The sequence below is a fragment of the Furipterus horrens genome, unplaced genomic scaffold, assembly GCF_987537825.1.
Source record: "Furipterus horrens unplaced genomic scaffold, mFurHor1.1.pri manual_scaffold_4, whole genome shotgun sequence".
Lineage (NCBI taxonomy): Eukaryota > Metazoa > Chordata > Mammalia > Chiroptera > Furipteridae > Furipterus > Furipterus horrens.
The window spans coordinates 22,139,118-22,162,758 of NW_028327174.1; the positions used below are offsets into that span (position 1 = coordinate 22,139,118).

General features: G+C 51.5%; 3 protein-coding genes across 4 annotated transcripts; 2 read left to right on the forward strand and 1 right to left on the reverse strand.

The window, feature by feature from the left end:
- Positions 1-1,066: 1,066 nt before the first annotated feature.
- On the forward strand, positions 1,067-6,734 carry GNB3 (G protein subunit beta 3). The gene is made up of 9 exons (XM_090272770.1): positions 1,067-1,143; positions 1,406-1,444; positions 3,067-3,173; positions 3,276-3,339; positions 3,469-3,631; positions 3,729-3,795; positions 3,882-4,083; positions 5,174-5,390; positions 6,131-6,734. Exons 1-9 carry the CDS (start codon positions 1,087-1,089, stop codon positions 6,235-6,237), a joined length of 1,023 nt encoding a protein of 340 aa, XP_090128896.1. The 5' UTR covers positions 1,067-1,086; the 3' UTR covers positions 6,238-6,734.
- A 939-nt stretch (positions 6,735-7,673) lies between these two features.
- CDCA3 (cell division cycle associated 3) lies at positions 7,674-9,750 on the reverse strand. Its single transcript, XM_090272771.1, has 6 exons — positions 9,706-9,750; positions 9,313-9,488; positions 8,948-9,077; positions 8,381-8,671; positions 8,153-8,256; positions 7,674-8,028 (listed from the first exon to the last, which is right to left on the reverse strand). The coding sequence occupies exons 2-6, from the start codon at positions 9,430-9,432 to the stop codon at positions 7,873-7,875; spliced, it is 801 nt and encodes a 266-aa protein (XP_090128897.1). The 5' UTR covers positions 9,433-9,488; positions 9,706-9,750; the 3' UTR covers positions 7,674-7,872.
- Positions 9,751-10,574: 824 nt separating this feature from the next.
- On the forward strand, positions 10,575-23,322 carry USP5 (ubiquitin specific peptidase 5). Of its 2 annotated transcripts, none has more exons than XM_090272773.1 (20): positions 10,575-10,755; positions 13,469-13,594; positions 13,847-13,913; positions 14,112-14,245; positions 14,392-14,537; positions 14,800-14,984; positions 15,418-15,512; positions 16,151-16,344; positions 17,099-17,170; positions 17,465-17,552; positions 17,681-17,806; positions 18,330-18,483; positions 18,791-18,965; positions 19,585-19,673; positions 20,307-20,498; positions 21,007-21,150; positions 21,226-21,371; positions 21,570-21,723; positions 21,995-22,079; positions 22,675-23,322. In XM_090272773.1, the coding sequence occupies exons 1-20, from the start codon at positions 10,645-10,647 to the stop codon at positions 22,766-22,768; spliced, it is 2,577 nt and encodes an 858-aa protein (XP_090128899.1). In that variant the 5' UTR covers positions 10,575-10,644; the 3' UTR covers positions 22,769-23,322. The 2 variants fall into 2 exon arrangements, with proteins under 2 accessions (XP_090128899.1, XP_090128900.1); XM_090272774.1 differs by having other exon boundaries at positions 20,307-20,429.
- The last annotated feature ends 319 nt before the right edge of the window (positions 23,323-23,641 follow it).

Consider the following 23,641-nt stretch of genomic DNA (forward strand, 5'->3'; position numbering starts at 1 on the left):
GGAGCAGGCCTGTCCATCGTGCTTTCTCAATCCCCTGTCCTCCCCCTGCTGCCTGCGACCCAGGATCAGATCCTGGGGCAGCTGGTTGGGGTTTTTGGGAAGAAGGATTATCCAGATCAGTCCCTTCTAATCTCAGCTCCTGCCTACACCCTCCCAGTAGTCACTAGAACCCTCTTCCCCACCGCCCTGAGCCAAGGACACAGCTTTGGGTATTGATAATGGGCCATCTCTCACCCTCGTATTCCGACTCTTGGCCTGGTTGCTAGGCAGGCCCTGACTGCCCAGATCATCGCCACTGGTGGGGCCCAGGGCCTGGGGGGACTGCTGGGGCTGTGGTGGCTCCTTTGCACCCTCCCAAACGTCAACCTTTAATCCTCACAGCTTTCCTCTAATCCTATGGGGCCTGATGCTCTCTGCTCTCTGCCCGCAGAGACCAAGCCGGAAGCACCCTTTCCACCCTCCTCCCTCCAGGGCTTGTTGTGGGGGGCTGCTCCTCTACACCCCAGCATTCCTGCTCCTACCCCTCCCCCACACTGGGCCCAAGTCTCTCTGGAAGCCACACACCTCTCTCCCTGTCCTCTTCCCCACCCCTGCCAGTTGATTGCATTTGCCTGACAGTAGTCATTTTGGCCCTACCCTTCCTTGTCAGTGCCCCCCCGCCCCCGCCCCAGAGTGGGGCCAGGCCAGGCCAGCTCCTCTGGCAGCAGAGCTGGGGCAGGTGACAGGCTGGCATCGCTGCTGAGGGAGTGAGGAGGCGCCTGGGAACCGGAGCTGGAAACCTGGGAGAGGTCCAGTCAGAGCCCAAGTAAGAGGGAGCTGGCCTGGCTCTGCTCTCTGGGGCTGAGGGCTGCAGGGAGGGCTTGGGCAAGGCTAGGACTAGCTGCAGAGGACCCCAAACTTGGAGCGGCTAGTTGGGGAGGTGGTGTAGGCCAACTGGTCATTTTCCCTATTTCTTGGAATGGGCGCCATCCCTCGTGAGCAGTCTGGTGTGAGGTGTGAGGGACAGAAACATGGCCTGGTGGGGATCCCCCTATACCTACCCCATGTTTCTGGCAGAAGCTGGAGCTATCCCTCAGCCTGTCAGCCATGGGGGAGATGGAACAGCTGCGGCAGGAAGCGGAACAGCTCAAGAAGCAGATTGCAGTAACTCCGGAAATGTCCCACATGGGAATCCCAGAAAACATAGAAATGGGGACATGAGCGAGTGTGGCCTAGGCGGGGAGGAGGCTGGATCCATTCTTGACTGACACCCTAGAGACCCCTGACTTGGAAGTGACCAGAGACTTTCTGGATCTCATACTTGAGAAGTCCCCAAACTACCTTAGAGACCCAAGCCCAACTATCTTAGAGACCCATGCACCCCCCACCCTGCCCTCTCCTCCCCTGATGTCTGCTTCCCCCCCAGGATGCCAGGAAAGCCTGCGCTGACACTACTCTGGCAGAGGTGAGACTCCTATTCCTCTGAGGCAGGGCCTGAGGGAAGGAGAGGGCAAGGGAGCTCCCGGACCTACCCAAGCTTTAGTACAATATGTCCTTGGATGAGGAATAACATTGATTAATTCATTCAACAGACAGTGAGATCTGCTCTGGGCCAGGGACCGTATTGGAGGCTAAGGACAAGATGCTGTCCCTATTATCATCCATAAAACAGGAGAGACTACATCCCCTCACCTTGCAGGGTGGTGAGGATGAAGAGAGGGATAGTACTTTGTAAATCACAAAGCCCTTATGGACTCCATTCATTAGGTGCTTAATACTGTATTTCGCTTATCCTAAGATGCACGCTTTTTCACATTTTGACATTTCTGAAATCAAGATGTATTCATCTGATGCCTTACAATTAAAGTTGGCAGCATTTTTTCTTTCTTAGTGATACATAAAAGAATGGTGCTTCCTAGAGTTGGTTGCACCTTAGATAGGATTAAATACCTTTTTTTTTTTTTTTAAAATCTTCACCCAAGGACATCTTTTCATTGCTTTTGGAGAAAAAGTTTTAGAGGGAGGGAGGGAGGGAGGGAGGGAGAGAGACATCAATTAGTTGCCTTCCGCATGCACCCCATCTTGGGATTGAACCCACAACCTAGGTATGTGCCCTAACCAAGAATAGAACCCGTAACCTTTTGGTGCACAGGATGACACTCCAATCAACTGAACCACACAGGCCAGGGCAGGATTAAACATTTTAATAAGAGTCAGCATTTACTGAACATTTACCATGGGCTAAATTGCTTAAATACATAATTTCATTTCATTTTCTTTTCTTTTAACTTACTCCTTTTAAAAAATTGATTTTTGAGGGAGAGACAGAGACATCAGTTTGTTGTTCCATTTATTTATGTATCCATTGGTTGATTTTTGCATGTGCCCTGACTGGGGATCAAACCTGCAACCTTGGCATATCAGGACGATGCTCTAACCAACTGAGCTAACTGGCCAGGACAATTTCATTTCATTTTTATGACAACCCCATGAGATAGGTGCTATGAACATTTTATAGATGAGGACAGGCTCAGAGATGTTAAGTAACTTGACCAAGATAATAAAGCAGATAAATGGCAAATCAAGTTTTATCGGCTCTGGAGCCCCAGACTAAGTTTAGAAGCTGGAAAGACATATAGGACAACATATTCCAGAAGGTGCCGTTCAAGGTCACGGTGACACCCTGGATACCCGGCTGTTCTGCAGTGGTGTGTGCGGGCAGGTTTCTAACAGTTTGGAACCATCAAATGTGTACATATCTACCTAAGTTCCTGTTCAGTGACTTTACACTAGCAGCTTGAAATTGGTCAAGGTGGGAGAATTAGAGGATCAAAATCACCCTCCCACCTCCCCTCATCCTCTCCTACCCCACACGGGAGAGAGAGCTGTTAAACACTTAACAACATGCCACTGGCTGTCTCTCACATCAACCTAAGCCACTCCATGGCAGAGACTTATTTCTTTAAGGCTGGAGGCCTGACCCAGAGCCTGGCACAGAACAGAAACTTGTACAGATCAGTGGCTGTGACACTGACATCTGGGCACATACTCTGCTCTCCTTGATTTCTAATGTCCCCTTTTCTGCAGCTTGTGTCTGACCTAGAAGTCGTGGGACGAGTCCAGATGCGGACAAGACGGACGTTAAGGGGACACCTGGCCAAGATTTATGCCATGCACTGGGCCACTGACTCCAAGTGAGTCTTGGGGCACGCCCAGAAGGGAGGAGATTCAGGAAGGAGAGGCTTGGGTGACATGGTGTGTGACGTGGGATGTGAAGTGGGGTGCCCTCTCCCCAGGCTGCTAGTAAGTGCCTCACAAGATGGAAAACTGATCGTGTGGGACACCTATACCACCAATAAGGTACCAGCCCTGCCTCCCACCCCTCCATCATCCCGTCCTTCCTTGGGGACATTATGCCTGCCCTCCTCAGCCCTCTCCACCTGGGACCTCAGCTCGGGTCCTGCCTCTGCTCACCCTAACCTCCTGCAGGTACATGCCATCCCTCTGCGCTCCTCCTGGGTCATGACCTGTGCCTATGCCCCATCAGGGAACTTTGTGGCATGTGGGGGGCTGGACAACATGTGCTCTATCTACAGCCTCAAATCCCGCGAGGGCAATGTCAAGGTTAGCCGGGAGCTCTCTGCTCACACAGGTGAGAGACCCTGTCTTCCCATCCCGAGGGGTCCAAGGAAGCCCTGGGTTGGTGGGTTGTGGTTCTAAAGCCAGGGCACTGTCCTAACCTCCCCCAGGTTATCTCTCCTGCTGCCGCTTTCTGGACGACAACAACATTGTGACCAGCTCAGGGGACAGCACGTGGTGAGGACTGAATACTATGGGTGTTGGGCTGGGGTGGCGATTCTGTCATGGCCTTTCCCTGTGACAGCTTCTTCTCCTCTTGGCAGCGCTCTGTGGGATATCGAGACCGGGCAGCAGAAGACTGTGTTTGTGGGACACACAGGGGACTGCATGAGCCTGGCTGTGTCTCCCGACTTCAAACTCTTCATTTCCGGGGCCTGTGATGCTAGTGCCAAACTCTGGGATGTGCGGGAGGGGAGCTGCCGGCAGACTTTCACTGGCCATGAGTCGGACATCAACGCTATCTGTGTGAGCCCCTCTGTGCTCCAACCCCTGGGACCACCTCACCACCCCCAACACACACATCCCTCACTGCCTCCCAGGGCTCCCTACCATCTTTTTAACTTTCCACTTTGAAATAATGTCACCTTACAGAAAATTTGTGAGAGTAACAAAAAGAGCTTCCACCTACCCAGCACCCACATTCACTGCTAACATTTTACCACATCTGTTTTATCATTCTCTCTCTGAACAGGAAGGGATAAAGGGATGGGGGGATAATTGGATGGATGGATGATTGACAGCTGGCTAACTAGACAAACACATACACCTAGATGTAGATACACATTTTGTTGTTATGGTTTTCCCTGGATTTTCTGAGTTGCAGGCATCATGTCTTTTTATCCCTTAAATACTTCAGTATTTCCTAAACACAAGGCCATTCTCCTACATAGCCACAGTGTAATTCTTAAAATCAGGGAATTTAACATTGACACAATACTATAGTCTACAATCTATATTCACATTTCACCAATTATCTCAAATATATCTGTAATAGCAGTCCCCCCCCCCCCCCCGCCAGAAACAGGTATTGCATTTTCTTGCTACATTTTAGTTTCCTTTAAGCAGGAACTGGTTGTTTTTTTTTACCGTTGTCTTTCACGACATTGACACCTTTAAAGAGTACAAAGCAATTTTCTGTAGACTTTCCTTCTAATTGAGTTGATCTGACATTTCCTCATGATGAGGTTCAGGCTATGCATTTGCACTTGACCCTGCTCCTGCACTCTGACCCAGCTACTGTAGTGGGGAGAAGAGTCAGAGACAACCTCCGCCCTTCCAGCCATGTGACCCTGGGCAAGCTGCAGGCACTCCCTCAGCCTTGTGGGAATAATGCCAGTCTGTAGGCTGTCGTGAGGAGCAAGTGAAGCGTATAGGGGAGCCACCAGCGTGCATGAAATGCTGCGGCCTTTCTCACAGCAGGCCAGGGAAGGGACAGGCAGGGAGGCTGAGGGAAGGAGCTCACCCTGCAGCCACCAGGCAGGAGTCAGGGAGAGGGCAGGAGAGGCAGCAGCTGCCCAGGTCAGAGTCCTGACCTCCTTGCCACCTGTGCCCTCAGTTCTTCCCCAACGGAGAAGCCATCTGCACAGGCTCAGATGACGCCTCCTGCCGTCTGTTTGACCTGAGGGCAGACCAGGAGCTGACAGCCTATTCCCATGAGAGCATCATCTGTGGCATCACATCTGTGGCCTTCTCCCTCAGTGGCCGCCTGCTCTTCGCAGGCTACGATGACTTCAACTGCAATGTCTGGGACTCCATGAAGGGCGAGCGTGTGGGTAAGGGCCAGCCCAGCCCCACCTCCCCTGCCCCAAACTGCTGCCTCAGCTGGAAATACCCTCTATCCAGCTCCCCTTGTTGGATCCTTACTGCTATTCCCTAATTATTTCATAACTCGGAGCTCTGCCCCTGGAATCCAGTCCCCCTTTGGTTTCCAATGTAGGATCATCTTCTCGGAAAGAACAGTTGCTCTAAGGGGTCCTTCTCCATCGCCCAATGCCATGACTGCTCCCTGCCAGAGGAGCTCCTTCAAGGTGATCTGCAGATCTGAGGACCTTGAAGGTCTAGTCAGGTCTGGGTTTCAGGGACATCCTCTGAAGGAAAGAGTCAGGATCCAAATCCTAATTCTGGGGCTTACTTTCTGAGTGCCCTTGGGCAAGTCATTTCTCTCTGGGCTTCCATCTCTTTGTTTGGAAACAAAGAAACAGCATGAAAGGGCTACTTTCCCTATTTTCCAGCACCCATCAAGATGTCCCTTGCTCTTTTCATAGCACTCTGGCACTTCCAACCTTTCCCCATCCCTCTCTGCCCATCCCTGACCCCAGGTTCTCAACAGAGATTGGCCTCAAGAGAAACCCTACAGTTTAGGGCTAATCCTCTTTCTGTCTTCCAGTCTCCATGGGGGAGGGGCACTGAAGTCAGAGCCCAGCCTACCTAACCTAGGATTCCTGTGCGTGCACACATACTCCCTGCCAAATGAGCAATTGGAGACATGTTGTCTCTTCTCCCTTTTCCTCAGGCATCCTCTCTGGCCACGACAACAGGGTCAGCTGCCTGGGGGTCACAGCTGATGGGATGGCAGTGGCCACTGGTTCCTGGGACAGCTTCCTCAAAATCTGGAACTGAGGAAGCCAGAGGTGGGAGGTAAAAGGCCATGAAGACACTCAGCTGCCCCTTTCCCTGCCTGATTTCTTGAAGGTTCCTTTAAGGCTTTCTCTTCTATACCCCAGCTGCCATTCCCACCAAGCTTTCTCCTTTGAGGACAGTGGGGGTACAGGGAGTGTGCTTTTGGGAGGCAGCATCAGGAACTGCCAAAGAACTTCCCTATATCCTCCCATGGTTTTGACAGTTTCCCCTTTAGTGAGCAAGGACCGCTGACCCCTTCCCAGCCCTTGGCAGGTCCAGCAGGCTTCCAGTGTGAGGCTCCAGGCCCTAGGATTCCTCCCCAAGAGCTATTACCTTTGTCCAGACCTGTGTGGCATAGGGTGCTCGGCCCGTGACTATGGCTCTGGCACCACCAGGGTCCTGGCCCCTGTTTTCTTTATGCTTTCTCCATTTTCTACCTTATTTTTCCCCCTTGCAAAGTACCTGCAATAAAGTACAGCACCCTGGTATATCTGTGATGTTTGTCTTCTAACCTACTTCTGTTCCAAAAAGATTCCGTTCCCGTAATAAAGTATTGCAGGTGCAAGTGATAAAGGTTGGGTGCCAGACAGCTTGTGGGCAGAAAGGGAGGTGGGGGAGAAACCCAAGTCTTGTGGGGAAAGCCTGAGATGGGTCACGAGAGAAGGCATTCACCAGGTGGCTGGAAGCGCGTGCACAGCAGTTCACCACAGCCTGCTTATGGTGTGTACACGTGTGTGTGTACAGTAGGATTATGTTGAGAAGGAATCAGATGATCAAAGGCAGTAGGGAACCACTGAAAAATTTTTAGCAAAGCAGTAACATGATCAGATATGCTTCTCAGAAAGATGACCCTAGCAGCAATGTTGGTTGATGAAATGGAGTGAGGGGAGACAGGAGGGAATGAAGGAAACAGGTAGGAAGCAGGCAGCAAGAAATGCAAGAGCAATAGGACAGGGGAGACAAGGGAAGGGATAGGAAAGAGATTAAAGATATAGAATCAGCAGGATTTAGTGACCAAGTGGGATGTTAAGAGGGATTCAAAATGATGGCAAAGGTTTGGGTTTGGGCGGATAATGCTGTTATTTACTGGGATAAAGAAGAGGGGAAAAGAAACAGCCTTTGAGGGGAAAATTACAGATCCATCTTTAAACAAACTGACTTTGAAGTGCCTATGAGACAGCTGGATAAAGGTCTTGGTTAGATAGAGACACCTGGAAGTTACCAGAATATAGGTAGATAGTAAGCTGATCCCTAAAGGTGAACACCTAGGAGGAGCGAGAGGAAAGAGCCAAGGGCAGAGCCCTGGGGAACACCAGGATTTAAGGGAGGTACATTAAGAGATTTGCAGGTATCAGTGCAGGGGCACTCAGGCCAGGAAACACAAGCTCCCCAGGCTGCCTTTCTTCATAAACATTTAGGTATAACACTTAATAACATCATTTAAAATAACTTCCTTTAATATACAAAAAACACATAACACACAAAGAAAGCCCACGAAAGCTCTCAGTTACAGAGTTGGTAGTTTAGGGGGAGTTGAAGACAACGAGCCTTTCCAGTGTCCAAGGGAAAGAAGGGGTGAGAGGACTCAGAGTATCACTAGACCCCTGGTGAAGCCAGGGCTGGGCCATACATGGCCTAGTTCTCTACCAAGGCCAAGTGCTGATTTTCCTTGTCATGATCCTGGCCTTGATCCCATGCTTGTCCTCCTGTTCTCAGAAGGCGTCCAGTTCCCAGAAAGGCCCCTTCTTTTAGTTCCCTAACATTTTCACTCAGGGGAGAAGGCCGCTTACCCTATAAAAGGAAGTATGCAAGTTGGGGGAGGGAGGGAGGTGGTTCAGGAGAGGAAAGATAAGGTAAAGGCCTCCCACCCTGTCCGTTGGACTTCTTAGGAATAGCTCTCACCCTCTCCCTTTACCTGTCGTGGTGTCAGAGTCCCAGGGGAGTTGTCATCCTGCAGGATAGTGAGGGGAGATCTCCCCAGTACCTTGTTCTTTGGTTTCCGTCTATTGCACTTAGAACCTAGGGTGGGTAAAGAGTTAAAAGCAAGGAGCCAAAATTAGGGGCTTACAGTTTATTTCTCCTAAACTACCCCAGAAGATGATCCCAATTTCTCTTCCTTATACGTTGCCCTTAGATTCTGTACCTGAAGATCTGGGCGTCTCAGGGTCTCTCACGGACATGTCTGAGCCCTGGCTGGCCAGAAGGATCTCTGAGGGCTGTCCTGTTTCTTCCTCAGAAAACACCTGCTTGGAGGGAAACTCAGCCTGGCTCCCATGTGGCATCTGGTCCTCAAGGGAAAACTGGGTGCCCAGAGGCAAGTCCGATTCAGAAGACGAAGGTGGCTCTAGGGGCTGAATAGGCTCTGAAGAATTTGATTTGGGGGCTTCAGCCTCAAATACTTCACTCAGCTGTTTCACCAGTGGGTTTGGGGGCTCTGAAGGGAAGAAGTGAAGCGAGACAGTGACCCTCTGATACAAGTTGTTCAGCAAAGAGGACAAAATATAGGAGACTTAGGCTCTTGGTGGGTGAGGAATTGAGAAGAGGGAAATCAAGGTGAGAGGGATCAAAATGATGAGAAAGAGTGAGATGGGTTCACAGCAGGAGGGTGGAGGCCCCTTTAAGAAGGAGCCCTGAGAGCATGGCTTCATTGACTCCCACCCAAGGATACTAGCTGACTGCCTTATCAGAATTTTCTGGGCCCAACACTTACCTCCACTGCTCGTCTTCATAGGTGTCCGTGAAATGCCAAGGGTAGGAGAGCGGGGATCTGAGTCCTGGGCCTCATTAGGACTCTCCAGCTGCTCCCCTGCTGGTAGGTTTGGCTGTGGAGAGCTCTCCACCTGTCAGGATCAAAGGCTGTTAAAAGTCTGGGCCCTGAGTCTTCTTCCCTCCCAGGTCTTCAGCATCCTGCCAACATTCCAGGCAGGAATTGCCAAAGCCCTCAGGCATTCAGGAGAATGTAGAAAGTAAGGCCTCAAAGTAGAGGTGGGGAGTGGGGACATTCAGAATCAGGTTAAGCAGACGTCAAAGAATTCAGACAGCTTCTCTACCTACCCTCTACCCGGCCCAGAGTACCTGGATGGGAGTGCGCAGGATGCCGGCACTAGGTGAACGCGGGTCCGCCACTCTAGCCAGATGCTTGTTGTGCGGCGGAGGCGGCGCAGGAGTGACTGGCGCGCTCTTGGCTGAGCCCATCTCAACAGGGAAGAAGAGGGTGGGGCAGGGCCCGGCCTGGGGCGAGGAGGGGATGCCTATGAGAAGTGACTCAGATCTCAGCTCTCACCGCGACCATGTGCGACCTCGAACTCCAGACCACCTTATCTTCCCAGATTCTGGCCAGCTAAGGAACCTCCTGGATGCTGAGCTAGAGGCCTCCGTGGGGACAATGACTGGTGCAGCTCACAAGAGGGTTTATTCAGGGACTGCCGAACCCTCTAACTTATTCACTAATTTATTCAAGTCACTTACCGTGCCCCAACTCTACTTTTTGCTGCACAGCAGCTCGAGCCTCAACTCCCGAAGCTGAGATTCAAAACTCCCGCCACGCCCCCTGCCGTGACCCTATTGGCTGAGCCGACACAGACTTCTATAGGCCTACTCTGTGAGATCCGCCCCCACTGAAGGAAGCCATTGGGCTGAGAGGACGTCTATCATGCGAACCATAGGGTCAGTGGGCAATGGCTTGGCTTGCCGAGGGTTGACGCCTCCTTGATAAAAGGGGACTTTTGTTCCTCTCAGGCTGCGAGGTGTCCATAGTGAGCCTTTAGATAGTGCCAATCTTCGCTTTTGAGAACTTAACTTTTAAAGCCAAATGATTTTATTTAAAAAAAGAATGATTTATGCTATTATGTACAGATTCAGGCGGAGATAAGAGTTACGAAGATTTTTGAGGCGAGAGAAATAATCCTTACTGGTTGACGGCGTTATCAATCACTCGATTCTAACCCTCTGAAACTCCGCCTCATTGGGTAGCCACCTTTCAAATACCAAGAACTGCCCTTCTATTTTCCGATCAGAGAGGGCTCCAGGAAAGTTTCTGAAACTGGTTTAAACAGTCGTCAATTTCTGCTCTTCAATAGAAGGCATGCTAAGGGACAGTAGGGGTCCCAGAGTGCGAGCAGCGAAAACTGGGGTACACCTCCTTGCTCTACAGGCGCTCTGCCCGGGAAGAGTGGGATTGGTTCTGTCCACCATCCATTGCATGGGAAGCACTTTTCATTGGGTTTAGTCAAGAGTAAGGCAGGGGGCGGAGCACTAGTACGCAGGTTCTGTCCAACTGCCATTCTCGCTCGTCTTCCCTGAAGCGCATGCACCTAACGAATAGTGCTGATTGGTCCGCAAGGGTAAGGAGGTGGGGGACTAGGAACGGTGGGAGCTGCTCTGTGTGGAGGAGCTGCTGCCGGTGTCATGGCGGAGCTGAGTGAGGAGGCGCTGCTGTCAGTATTACCGACGATCCGGGTCCCTAAGGCTGGAGACCGGGTCCACAAAGACGAGTGCGCCTTCTCCTTCGACACACCGGTAAGCCCATTCCCTACGCCCGTAGCGAGCACGACTTCCATAGCCCTGGTCATTCTGCCGGGGCCTGCAAAGCTTGGGCTGCCGCCTCCTTGCGATGCACCATGGGACATGTAGTCTTCCATGCTACTCCCTGCCGTTGCTTTTCATTATCTGGAGCTGTCGTATGACTACCGATCCCGGAAACCACCGGTCCTGTCTCGCCTGCTCCCCGTCTCGTGCAGCATTGTGGGGATTATAGTCCTTCACTCCCTTCTGCTGTGTTAAGCTAGGGGCGCAAGCCGATTGTGTGACTACATCCCCCATATGGCTACTTGGGAAAGCCTGGGAGTTGGCCTTGCCTATCGCGCATGGTTCTCCGGGTTTTGTAGTCTCGTGTAGGAGAGATGAGGCTACCCCCCGCTGTTCTGGGCCGGGGTTGGGGTTGGAGGGTGGGTGCTGCAGTTCCTAGTCCCGTAGTAGTCTGGAAGTAGGCTTGAAGAAGGCCGTTTTTGAAAAGGGCCAAGTTACAGAGCCTCCATCCACGGTTAATATGGCTAGGGGGCGGGGAGGTGGGTCGCTGTTGGGAGGGAGGGAAGGGAAAGAGGAGAGGAGAGGTCTAGTCGTTTCTTTAAAATGAACCATTTTCGCGGCCCCCTCTTCTTCCCGCCCATCACAGAAAGCAGAGGGAACCCTTTTTAAACTATTCCCAAAGAGATGGTTTCTTTCTTGCAGGATACTAAGGCCCCTTTCCATCCCACTCCCACTCTTGACTACTTAGACAAAGCCACCACCCACACCGTGCTTCACGTTATACAGGCTCCACCCGGTACCTCGTTTCCTGCATTTCTGCCTTACTGTGTCACCCTCAAGAGAGACAAGGCTCTGCCCAGGCCAGAGCCTGAACTGAGAGGACAGCAGCCTAGTTGGGATCCACCCCCCTTCCCTCAAGCAGCTGCTGGGCCCTGCCCAGGGTGTTCAGCCAGACCAGCTCATGGCCAGGAAAACTGCAAGTCAGAGTGGAAAGGCTTCATTAATGCAGTGCTGAGTATAGGAGCATAATCTAAAGCCCACTTCAGGATCACCACTGACTTGTGGTTTGCTTGGTTTGCTAGGCTTTGAGCTTGGCCTCAAATAATATGCTGCTACTCTGAAGTCTGACTTTGGCAAAGCTAAAAGAGGACTGCTCAGAGCAGAGCCCCAGGGCTCCCAATCCTTGGTGAAACCATCTCTAATTTCCAGCAGAGGAGTTTAATCCCTGCGGTTTCCTCATGCCTTCCAGGTTATCAGATGCATGGCTTGGTGAAGCAACATCTTTCTCAGGAGGAAAAGGTTTTTCTTAATTACCAACTGTTGGTAGAAGTCAATGGTTTCCTCTTTATATTCCCGCCTCTCTTCTAGAAACTTCTTTGAATATGTAATCCAAAAGGAATTTTTGTAATGTTATTACATTTATTTCACTTCAAGTAAAGAGATCTCCAGCGTGGCAGAGCTGACTTTGCTAACGAACTTCCAGCATATTTGATTATCTTCAAATTGAGTCCACGGTAATAAGAGAGCTTATGTGACCTTCCTGATGAGAAATGCCCTATTTGTTTTTGAATATTATAATTCACAGTGTTCTAGGTAGTGGTACACAATCTGTGGGATGAAGAACTGCCTTTGATGGTGCCCTATTTTTTAATATCACTGAAGAGAATTTTTTCAAGGCCACTGAAGCTTTTGCTCAAAAACTTGGATCTGAGGGAAGCCTGTTGTTTTCCACAATTTCCTTCTCCACCTTCTCCATCACTTTATTCACAAAGGCACTGGCAGACTTGCTCAGTTTGGAGGAAGCCCATCCTCTCCCGTCAGCCGAGATTTAGAGTGGACACTTGTCTTTCCCTGTTTCCTCTCTGGCTTGTGTGTATTCTACCTGTCAGCAAGTGTCACTAGATCGTTGTAGAAAGGGGATGGCTTTGAGGTTGGAGATTGATGGGACTTCAGTGGGAATTTAGGTATTGGTCAGAGGGGAGGTGACAGGGTGATGACTGGAGAATGCCAGACTTCATGTCCCTGCCATGCTGGGTCTAGGTTTAGCTGTGAGCTGCACGTAGGCCATTGTTCCACTGGAGCTAGACTTCAGCAGGAGAGGAGGGAGAAGATTCAATGTGGACCAGGGTTCAGCTGCCTAGCAGAGTATAGTAAAGGAAAGGTCTGATCTTACTGGCAAGAATCTCTGCTTCTCCAGTCTTGTATGTTTTCTTAATCCTGGAGATAAGGTAGGGTTTATCATCATCCTTGATTTAAGTTTGATGTCTGACATGTTGATCTTTCCGCTCCAAGGAAAGGACCCTTTTCCCCTCTGAATATAATTTCTGGCACCAGAAGTTCATGGTATTTGGTCCTTGTTTACTTTCTGAGTCTCTTAGCTCCAAGGAAGAGGTAGAGGAGTTCTCTGCAATTGATTGGAGGGCTCCAAAACCCAAAGAAGGAGCAAGGAGGAAAAAGAATGCTGACTGATAGGTGTTATTCAGCTTCTGGTGTCCTAGTTGATTAATAAAGTCATAGGAGACGGGGGAGAATCTTAGCCATGTACTAAGTCCTAAAGAGGTAAATGACTTGCCAAGGGCCACACAGTGTTAGAAAACAGAACCTTTCTTCTGGAAACCAGCAGTTTTTGAGCCCAGGTCTTAGTTTCCCCACCTAGCCAGGCTTCATCCTCCCTGTGTTTCCTCCTCTGCTTCTTGTCCTGCAGGAATCTGAGGGTGGCCTCTACATCTGCATGAACACATTCCTGGGCTTCGGGAAACAGTATGTGGAGAGACATTTCAACAAGACGGGCCAGCGAGTCTACTTGCACCTCCGGCGGACCCGGCGCCCGGTAGGGATAGGAGCTAGGCCTGGGACATTCTGGCACATCCCACCGGGTCTCCATTTTGAATCTGTTCCATTTTGACTTCCTGTAGGCCTCAATTTCCCTCTCGCCTGTAACTGATGGTGTCATTAAAGCTCAGCACACGTGTTTTTTAGCTCCATTCTCTTCTGAGGTTGACTTATTTCATCCCCTCTATCCTCCCCAATTCTTCCTTACCTGCTGTTCATTGCTGACCCTGCCCTTCCTGCCTCATTGCAGAAAGAGGAGGACACCACCACAGGCACTGGGGACCCCCCCCGGAAGAAGCCCACCCGGCTGGCTATTGGTGAGCACCACTGCCGTCCTAGTCTTCTCCCCGAGCAGGGCTTTCCTGCTCTCAGAATAATTAGGAAAGCCCCAGAAGAATGGGCCTGATCAGTGGCCCTAGAGGTCTGGAGGGGACAAAGTAAAGTACTGGGTCAGCGGAGGGACATTTACCTGTGGTCGTGGTCCTACACTCCCTCTTCTTCTCTTGTCTCATCAGGTGTCGAAGGTGGGTTTGACCTTAGCGAGGAGAAGTTTGAATACGATGAAGACGTGAAGATTGTCATTTTGCCAGATTACCTGGAGATTGCCCGGGATGGGTTGGGGGGACTGCCTGACTTTGTCAGAGATCGGGTATGAATATTTTTCCACCCTCTCCAAGATTTTAGGGCAGGTGGGGCTAAGGCAGTGATGTTTTGGGCAAGCACTGATAAAGTGCTGGGGGGGCATGTAGGGATGGGGTTTGGATGTTGTTTCTGCTGACCCTCTGCTTCCCCCAGGTGACCAGTGCAGTGGAGGCGCTACTGTCGGCCGATTCAGCCTCCCGCAAGCAGGAAGTGCAGGCCTGGGATGGGGAAGTACGGCAGTTGTCTAAGCATGCCTTCAACCTCAAGCAACTGGACAACCCTGCTCGAATCCCTCCCTGGTGAGGCCTGGCCCCTCTACCTCGGGCACAACTCCTAGAGCAGGGGCAAAGAGGCCACCTTCCCAGGAGATCTGGTGGGAGGGAGGGCCGAGAGCAGGACAATTACGGAGACTTGGAAGCGAAGACCTGAGCAGGAGGACATCCAGAGGAGAGAAGAGAAAGATATTCGATTGGCAGGGGCCCACAGAATCCCCTTTCTCTCTGCCACTCCCAGATACCCCCAACCCGTATTTCAGCTCATTTTTTTTTCTCCTTGGGTTAGTGGCTGGAAGTGCTCCAAGTGTGACATGAAGGAGAACCTATGGCTTAACCTGACAGATGGCTCCATCCTCTGTGGCCGACGCTACTTCGATGGCAGTGGGGGCAACAACCATGCTGTGGAGCATTTCAGGGAGACAGGCTACCCATTAGCTGTCAAACTGGGCACCATCACACCTGACGGAGCTGGTATTCCCTCCCCTCCTCAGTCACCTCCATGCTGAAATATTTTTGAACTGTTACTCATTTTATGTGGCATGAGTGATATATGAGTACTTTCTCTTGATAAACAATGAAAATAATTGCAGATGAGACTAAATCTTCAATTACTCTTCAAACCTCAGCTCCCTTCCTAGAAGTTACCAATATTATCTGATTAGTAAGCATCCTTCCCAACCCATCTGACCCTAGAAACTTATCCTATGGGGTAGAGTCACAATTAATTCCAGCAGTTACCCTGTGTCACCCCACCCTCCCTGAAAGCTATTCCCAGAAAGTTCAAGGGAACCAAGAGTGTTACCCTAAAGGCTTATCCTTCTGTCCCACCCAACGCGGGGTGGCATTGGTGGCCAGCCCAGTCCTGAGCCACCCCCTCTGACACTGCTCCTGCCTTCTGTCCTAGATGTATACTCATATGATGAGGACGACATGGTCCTGGACCCCAACCTGGCTGAGCACCTGTCCCACTTTGGCATCGACATGCTGAAGATGCAAAAGGTGAGACCCGTTCGGCTTCAGGTTCTTCTTATTCCTGCTTCTGTCAGGCCCTTCTTCCTTGCCTGAGGCAGGGTCCTGGAGAGAGGCCACAGTTATTCCAGTTTCCCAGATATTTGAGCTTTGAAGAACTTTCTAGAATCATTTATCCATTCATTAAATACTCTTGAGTCCCAGTCTGTGTTAGTCACTAATACGGCAGCTGTTGTCCTTGCTTTCATAGACTTACATGCTATTTGGAAAGGCAGGCGTTGATCATATGCTCACAAAATAACTAAACAACTAAAAACCGAAGGGTACTATGAAAGAGATGTGGAGGGTGCTGCAGTAGTTTACAGCAGGGGGACTTGGCCTAGTCTAGGGCATCAGGGAAGTTCCTCTGAGGAAGTGTTGCTTGAGTGGAGACCTGAGGGGTGAGGAAGGGTAACTGGAATGGGAAAAACAGTTCAAGCAAAGGGAATTGCCTCATCGAAGCCCGACGACCAAGTCCTCTGGGACAGTTGCTTGTGGCCGTCTAGAATGCGAACTGGACTAGATCCAGCATACCTCTGTAATTCAACAAATTCTAGGCTCCAGCTATATCAAGGTAGAAAATCCAGGGCTGAGTCTCTCCCCCGATCTGAAGTGCCCCTTCCCTGTAGACGGACAAGACAATGACTGAGTTGGAGATAGATATGAACCAGCAGATTGGCGAATGGGAGCTGATCCAGGAGTCCAGTGTGCCACTGAAGCCCCTGTTCGGGCCTGGCTACACAGGCATCCGGAACTTGGGTAACAGCTGCTACCTCAACTCGGTGGTCCAGGTGCTCTTCAGCATCCCCGACTTCCAGAGGAAGTGAGTGCTGCCTTCCCCGCTGCTGGCCCCTGGGTTCTGTGCGCCTACCATCCCAGCTCCTCTCCTGGCCATTAGCCTGTAGGCACACTCCTCCTTCAGCTGCCCTCAGCCCCTCCGTTCCAGTGCAGTTTTAGTCCCTCTGACACTGTGGCCGGTGTGCTGTGAGGGGAGCCGGCTGTCGGTTTGCACCATCATCACCCAGTCACACACAAACGCCACTGATAGAGCAGAACACCAAATCCCAGGGCTCTCTGAGGCCTCCTGACTGACGTAAGGATGAGCAGGTGGTCTTTATTTTAGGCCAGTGACATCAGACAAGCACCTAATGTGGCCATGTAACACTTGGGGGAGAGGGAGGACTTGGGACACTAAGATAGGAGAAGGGCAAATTGTTAGCATAAGGGACTTGACCATCTAATTGGGAAGGACCTGATGCATATGTGAAAACTTAAAACGTGTTGAGAAGTCCTGTTCAAAAGACTATGAACTGTAGTTATTTCTCCCAGGCTGTCTTCTCCTTCCCCTGGCTCTCTTAGGGAGGAGGCTGGGAAAGACTGCCTCAGTGCCCTTCGGGCTGATGTCGTTGAGAGGGGAAGAGGGGCAGGTTGCTGGAAAGAAATGGACTCCAAGCTTCAACCATGTAACTCCCCACTCTAGAGGGAGCCTGTTCACCGAGCTGGTAGATAATTTCTCCCTTGGCTTTTCTGCTGAGCCAGACCAAAGCCCCTGCAACTCTCCTTCCCTTGGCTCTTAGGTATGTGGAAAAGCTGGAGAAGATCTTCCAGAATGCCCCAACGGACCCGACCCAGGACTTCAGCACCCAGGTGTATGTAGTCAGGTCCTGTGTATGAAGGCTGTTGAGCACCTCTGCCTGTATGCCTCCTCTCTCCTCCGTGACCACTGCAGGGGGCAGCAGTTTAGCCCTGGCTGGTTAGAAGCTTTCCAGTGATTGCCTTCTGAGCAGGCTCTGTCCCTTGAGATGGGTTCCTGTGGAACCTAAGGTTTTCCACATTAAGGAGGGCCTTAAGCCAGGATTGAGTTGGGGAGGAAGAGTTATACAGAAATGTCAGATTATTGTTAGTTGACTAAAGCCAAGTGGTTTTCTTGGATGTTAATGCAGGGCCAAGCTGGGCCATGGCCTTCTCTCCGGAGAGTATTCCAAACCAGCACCGGAGTCTAGCGATGGGGAGCAGGTTTTGGAACAAAAGGTGAGTCTGGTGCTCTGTCCTTTTCAGACTCTAGAATTATGGGGAAACTGAGGTCTGGGAGACGTCTCAAGAAGGCCACTTGGTGGCCTCTTGAGCCCCTGGCAATTCACTGCCCTGGCTCTGCCTAGGACGTTCAAGATGGCATTGCCCCTCGGATGTTCAAGGCCCTCATTGGCAAGGGTCACCCTGAGTTCTCTACCAACCGGCAGCAGGATGCCCAAGAGTTCTTCCTTCACCTTATCAACATGGTGGAAGTAAGGCCTGAGAAGACGGCGAGGGAAGGCATCCTCTAAGAGCAGTCTTTCTGTCTACCTGCAGTTTCTTCCTCTGCCTCCTGCCCTTTCTTGCCTCTCTCGGCCCCACCCAGTCCCACCCCAGTACCTGGCAGTCGGTGTGCACTGCGCCTTCCCTGTAGTAGTGATAACACGCAAGGAGAATAGCAGAGCCAAGCAGTCGCCCTTACACTTGACGGGCTTGCTGCCTCAGGAGGGATACACCCAAAGAAAATGCTCAGGATACTTACTACTTATCAAGAGAACTATAAGCACATTCCAACACAGTCCCGCAGCACTGTGAGCGAGCCAGAATCAGGGAGGGGGTGGGTAATTGGGGAAGGCTTCTACTCTGTTCCTGCATCCCTGCGCTCTCAGTGGTGGTCTCCCCTCCCCTCCCCTCCCTTCCTCTCCCTCCCCTCCCTCCTTGACCACCAGGGACCCTTTTGGGCCTCCATTCCAGTCCCTGGCTGCCCAGATCTCTCCACCTGTCTCTTTCCTGTAGAGGAATTGCCGGAGTTCCGAAAATCCTAATGAAGTGTTCCGCTTCTTGGTGGAGGAAAAGATCAAGTGCCTGGCTACAGAGAAGGTGAAGTACACCCAGCGAGTAGACTACATCATGCAGCTGCCTGTGCCCATGGATGCGGCCCTTAACAAAGGTGGGTGACTCTCAGCCGGGCCTGGGTGCTGGGGCACGGCACAGGAGCACAGCCCACGGTATCCTCTGCTCCCTCAGCCAGAAGTCCAAAGCTAGGCCAGTGAAGGGAGGTCAGATTAACCTTGCCCACAGCTTGTCAGCAGTGCTACGTTGAGAAAGAAGCAAAATCATATATGAATGCACGCTGGGTAGGACTGGGTGGGGCTGGAGGAGTTGAAGTAGCCATGGACCCAGAGCCAGCAGGGCCAGGCTAAGGAGGGAAAGAGGTATCACCCTCTGAGGGATCCACCCACCAATTCTGTCACCAGAGGAGCTTCTGGAGTACGAAGAGAAGAAGCGGCAAGCCGAAGAGGAGAAGCTGCCACTGCCGGAGCTGGTTCGGGCCCAAGTGCCCTTCAGCTCCTGCCTGGAGGCTTATGGGGCCCCTGAGCAGGTGGATGACTTCTGGAGCACAGCTCTGCAGGCCAAATCAGTAGCTGTCAAGTAAGTCCTGTTGGTTTCGGGCCTGTGTCAGGGTAGTCCCAACAATGCCATCTGCCTCTTTCTCTTTGTCATTCCTTTTCTGAGAGGAATCTCAGGACTGCATCAGTTGAGGCTGGTAATCTGACGCTGGTGGGAACCAAGAAGCCCTCGCAGGAGCAGACTCAGATGATCACTACATATCACCTTATCCTGCCCAAATCACTCCCTCGTCTCTCATGGCACAGGGTCACTTTTTAGTGCAGCGTCTCTACACTTCCTCCCTCAGTCCTGGCAGAGCAGACACTTAGTAGGGAATAGAACATGGGCTTTCAGCAAATGGTTTTACTTTTTGCCCAGATGTTGTTGGCCTGAGCTGGCGGGCTATAAGAGTGCTTGGTCTCAAGGGAATTCAGCCATCCAGTGCTTTGCTGCTCCTGCCAATAAGACAGCCCCTCTCCTGGCTTCTGCTGCTCCTTGTTTGCAGACACTCCGGTGCCTGCCCAGGGCAAAATAAGAACATGGAGTATCTTCTGGGCTGTTAGGTCATCCACCCCTGAGAGGCAGAACCCCAGGGTGGGGGTGTTTCAGGATAGGAGAATCTTGGGATTGCCTGGCTACCAGGACATTCTCTCTTCCATAGGACCACACGATTTGCCTCATTCCCTGACTACCTGGTCATCCAGATCAAGAAGTTCACCTTCGGCTTAGACTGGGTGCCCAAGAAACTGGGTATGATGGCTGGGACAAGCGAGTCAGGTTAAGCAGAAAATACTAAAAAAGAAGGGGCCTTGATACATGTAAACTAATGTTCCTCTAACTTCCCTCTGAAAGGAAAACGTTATCTTAGATATTTCAAAATATGTCTAGTTTGAAAAGCACTGACTAAAAATATTAGAAGACTTCTTTGGTTATATAGTTATGATTTACAACCAAAAGTGATTTTCATAATTTAATTTTTATAACTGATACGTTGTTTTATTTTGATAATCTTGAAATAATTAGCTCTCATGGGTCTTACAGGCCCTTGATGACTTTGAGAACTGCTGGTTTAACTGCAGTTCCTAGATGAGTTGGGACCTACAAAAGTATAAAATCATCCTGTCCCACAGGTTGGGGGCCCCCTTTCTTGCCCACAGCTCCTTTGTTGTAAATCTAGGACTAGAATCCAGGTCCCCTGACTCCCAGACCCACAATTATTTTTATTACACTGGGACCTCTGAGATTGGTGGTATTCTCTGAACAGCTCCTTATTACTGAGCAGAGCCAAAATGTGGTGCAGGGGTTTGAAGAGTCCTAAAGTATTTTCTCAGGACGGCCTCAGGGAGCTCCTGAAGTGACCTCTTTCTGCCATTCCGATTACAGATGTGTCCATTGAGATGCCAGAGGAGCTAGACATCTCCCAGTTGAGGGGTACAGGGCTACAACCTGGAGAGGAGGAGCTGCCTGACATTGCCCCACCCCTGGTCACTCCGGATGAGCCCAAAGGTAGCCTTGGTTTCTATGGCAACGAAGACGAAGACTCCTTCTGCTCCCCTCACTTCTCCTCTCCGACATGTTAGTGACTCTTTTTCCTGCCTGTCTCTCTCCCTTGCTGATGGGGGTCTCCCCGGCCTGCCTCCCCACAACCCTGTCCTTTGTGTTTCTCCTGTCCTCCCTTTCAAATTTCCTCTGCCCTCTTTTGGTGGACGTGAGGACCGACTGGAGCACTCCCAGCCACATTCTCTGTGTGGATGGCAGTAGCATTGGCTAATTGCCTTTCTATTCTTGTTACCTCATTGGTTGGTGGCAGGGGCTGGGTATCATGCTCCAGAACCAGGGCCCATTCTGTGAGGATGGGCAAGGAAGGAGATCCATGGGGGATCTTTAGCCTCAGTCCTGCGCCTTTAGGATACCGGACCCACATTGTATAGTTTGTCGTTTTAGTTCTGGGATACGGTGCCAGGCTATGGGAGAAAAAGGCATGGAATGGAATGGTTGGGAGAGGGTGGTGGGGCTAGACTAGGGGGAGGAGGAGGAGTGGCCCAAGGACTCAGTCACTGTGCCCCCACTTCTCTCACCACAGCCCCCATGCTGGATGAGTCAGTCATCATCCAGCTGGTGGAGATGGGCTTCCCCATGGACGCCTGCCGCAAAGCCGTCTACTACACGGGCAACAGCGGGGCTGAAGCTGCCATGAACTGGGTCATGTCGCACATGGATGATCCAGGTAGGCAGGCTGGGTAGCAGGGCCAGGTAGGACTACCATCCTCCCTCAAACACTTCAACCCCTTCCTGTCCACAGATTTTGCAAACCCCCTCATCCTGCCTGGCTCCAGTGGGCCTGGCTCCACAAGTGCTGCTGCGGACCCCCCACCAGAGGATTGCGTGACTACCATTGTCTCCATGGGCTTCTCTCGGGACCAAGCCCTCAAAGCTCTGCGGGCCACGGTAGGGGCCACCCCCAGCTCAGGACTGGGACTTCTGAGCTAGAAGAGGGTGGGAGTGAGCAAGACCAAGGGCACTGGTGTGGTATCGCCAAGGCTGGGCTCCACCCTTTTGTGGCTGTGATGAAGGAGCTGAGGCTCTCACTGGTGGTTTTCTTGCCCCTGAACTTGTTGGAAATGTAATGCTTTTCTCCCCTCCAAGAACAATAGTTTAGAACGGGCTGTGGACTGGATCTTCAGCCACATTGATGACCTAGACGCGGAAGCTGCCATGGACATCTCGGAGGGTCGCTCAGCTGCCGACTCCATCTCCGAGTCTGTGCCAGTGGGACCTAAAGTCCGGGATGGTTCCGGAAGTGAGTGTCCCGGGGAAAGAGGACAGGCCTGGTAGAATCTAGCTAGTTCTCATTCCAAGGCAGCTCTGCTTCCCTCATGGGTCAGAGGGGGCAGAAGTTTCTTTACAGTGATCTGACTCCCAAAGATGTGATTCTAGGAGGTGGAGATAGACCTTTGACCCAATTCATGCCTACACTTCCTGAGTTTGAGCTGTTAGATAGATCTTTGGACTGTTACTCAGGGATCCCTCTCTCATTGTCTTCTCTGCCCTCCCCCCCTCTTCTTCCCTAGAGTATCAGCTCTTTGCCTTCATTAGTCACATGGGTACTTCCACCATGTGTGGTCACTATGTCTGCCACATCAAGAAGGAAGGCAGGTGAGGGCCCAGCAGTGTGCATTTGGAATGGGGGGATGGTGTGGAAATGGGTAGGGGCGTTCTGGAAATCCTGGAGAAGGTGAGGGACTGCCTGATGGGAGCCACGAACACAGCAGGGGTAAGGGAATGTCCGACAGCAGAGACAGGGCAAACTATAGCCTGCGGGCTGCATCAGGCCACTTGCTTTGTAAGTAGTTTTAGTGAGCATAGCCTCCCTTATTTATATATTGTCTGTGGCTGTTTTCATACTGCAACAGGGAAGTTGAGTCATTATAACAAAGACCTGATAGCCTACCAAACCTGAAAGGTTTACCATCTGGCTCTTCACAGAAAAGTTTGCCAACCTCTGCCTTACAGGACTGGGTGGGGGGTTGGCTGTAAAGAGCCTGGAGAATCCGAAGACACTGAGCAGGGGAAATGACCTTGGTGATGTTGGGATGCTCCCTTCAGACAGGTAGCAACCAGACTTTAGGTTTAGGGACCTTTCCCCAGAATCACCAGCATTGAATCCAGAGGTTCTGTCAGAGAAACTAGTTGAAGCACTGTGGACTGCCCAGTTGGTTCATCCATCTCCACCCCTCCCCACCTTCCCCAGATGGGTGATCTACAATGACCAGAAAGTGTGTGCCTCTGAGAAGCCGCCCAAGGACCTGGGCTACATCTACTTCTACCAGAGAGTGGCCAGTTAAGAACCTGCCGTGACCCCTTAACCATGGAGGGCAGGGGACAGACCACCTGGCATGAGGAAGAGGAGCTGAGGGATGGACTGCAGCCCGCCTGCTTGGGACCCTTTTTCTTTCAGCCCCCTGCAGCAGGGAACAAGATAGAGGCCCTAAGAGAATGGCCAGGCAAAATGGAGAGGCACTCGAGAGACGCTGGGGTTAGAGCAGGAAGGGGACGGGAAGGTGGCCGCCTGTCTGTGAGGAGACCATGTAGCTTCTCCTTCCCTTGAACCCGTTCCTCTGCTTCTGTAATGATGCCAGCTCCTGGTGTGGAGGGGGCTTGTTTGTGTGTGTGTGTGTGTGGGTGGGTGTCGCTTTGTGCAGCCTCTTCCACAGGAGGGGGTGCCCCTGCTCCCCTCCCCCTTTGTGTTTGTTTCCTGTGTGGTCAAGCCAGGAAGGATATGAGGGAGATGGGGACCCCGTTGCCCTCCTGCCTCAGTCTTTCCTCCACCCTGTCTCTTCCCTGTCCTTCTCTGGAAAATGCCAAAATACATGATGTGAATAAAAGTACAATGGCTAAATTGTGTCCTGTTTGATACCTTGTGGAGACTTACCTTCCTTGGGGCTAGCAGGAGGGCCAGCGTCCAAAAACTCCCAGCCCTGCCCCTTGGGTAGGCAGTTCTCTAGGTCTCAGTAGTCTAGAGCTGTTGGGACGCGGAGGGTGAGCAGAGCACTGGGGCCAACAGATCCTGGGGAAGTGGAGTGGGGTGACAGCAAAGATGGATGGGGCTAAAAGCCCATATTTCCTTCCCGCCATCACCCACACTTCCACCAGGGGGCTCATGTGGGTATTTCCCAAATGTCCCCAGTGGCTAGGAAGCTCTGGGCCTCCACCCCGCC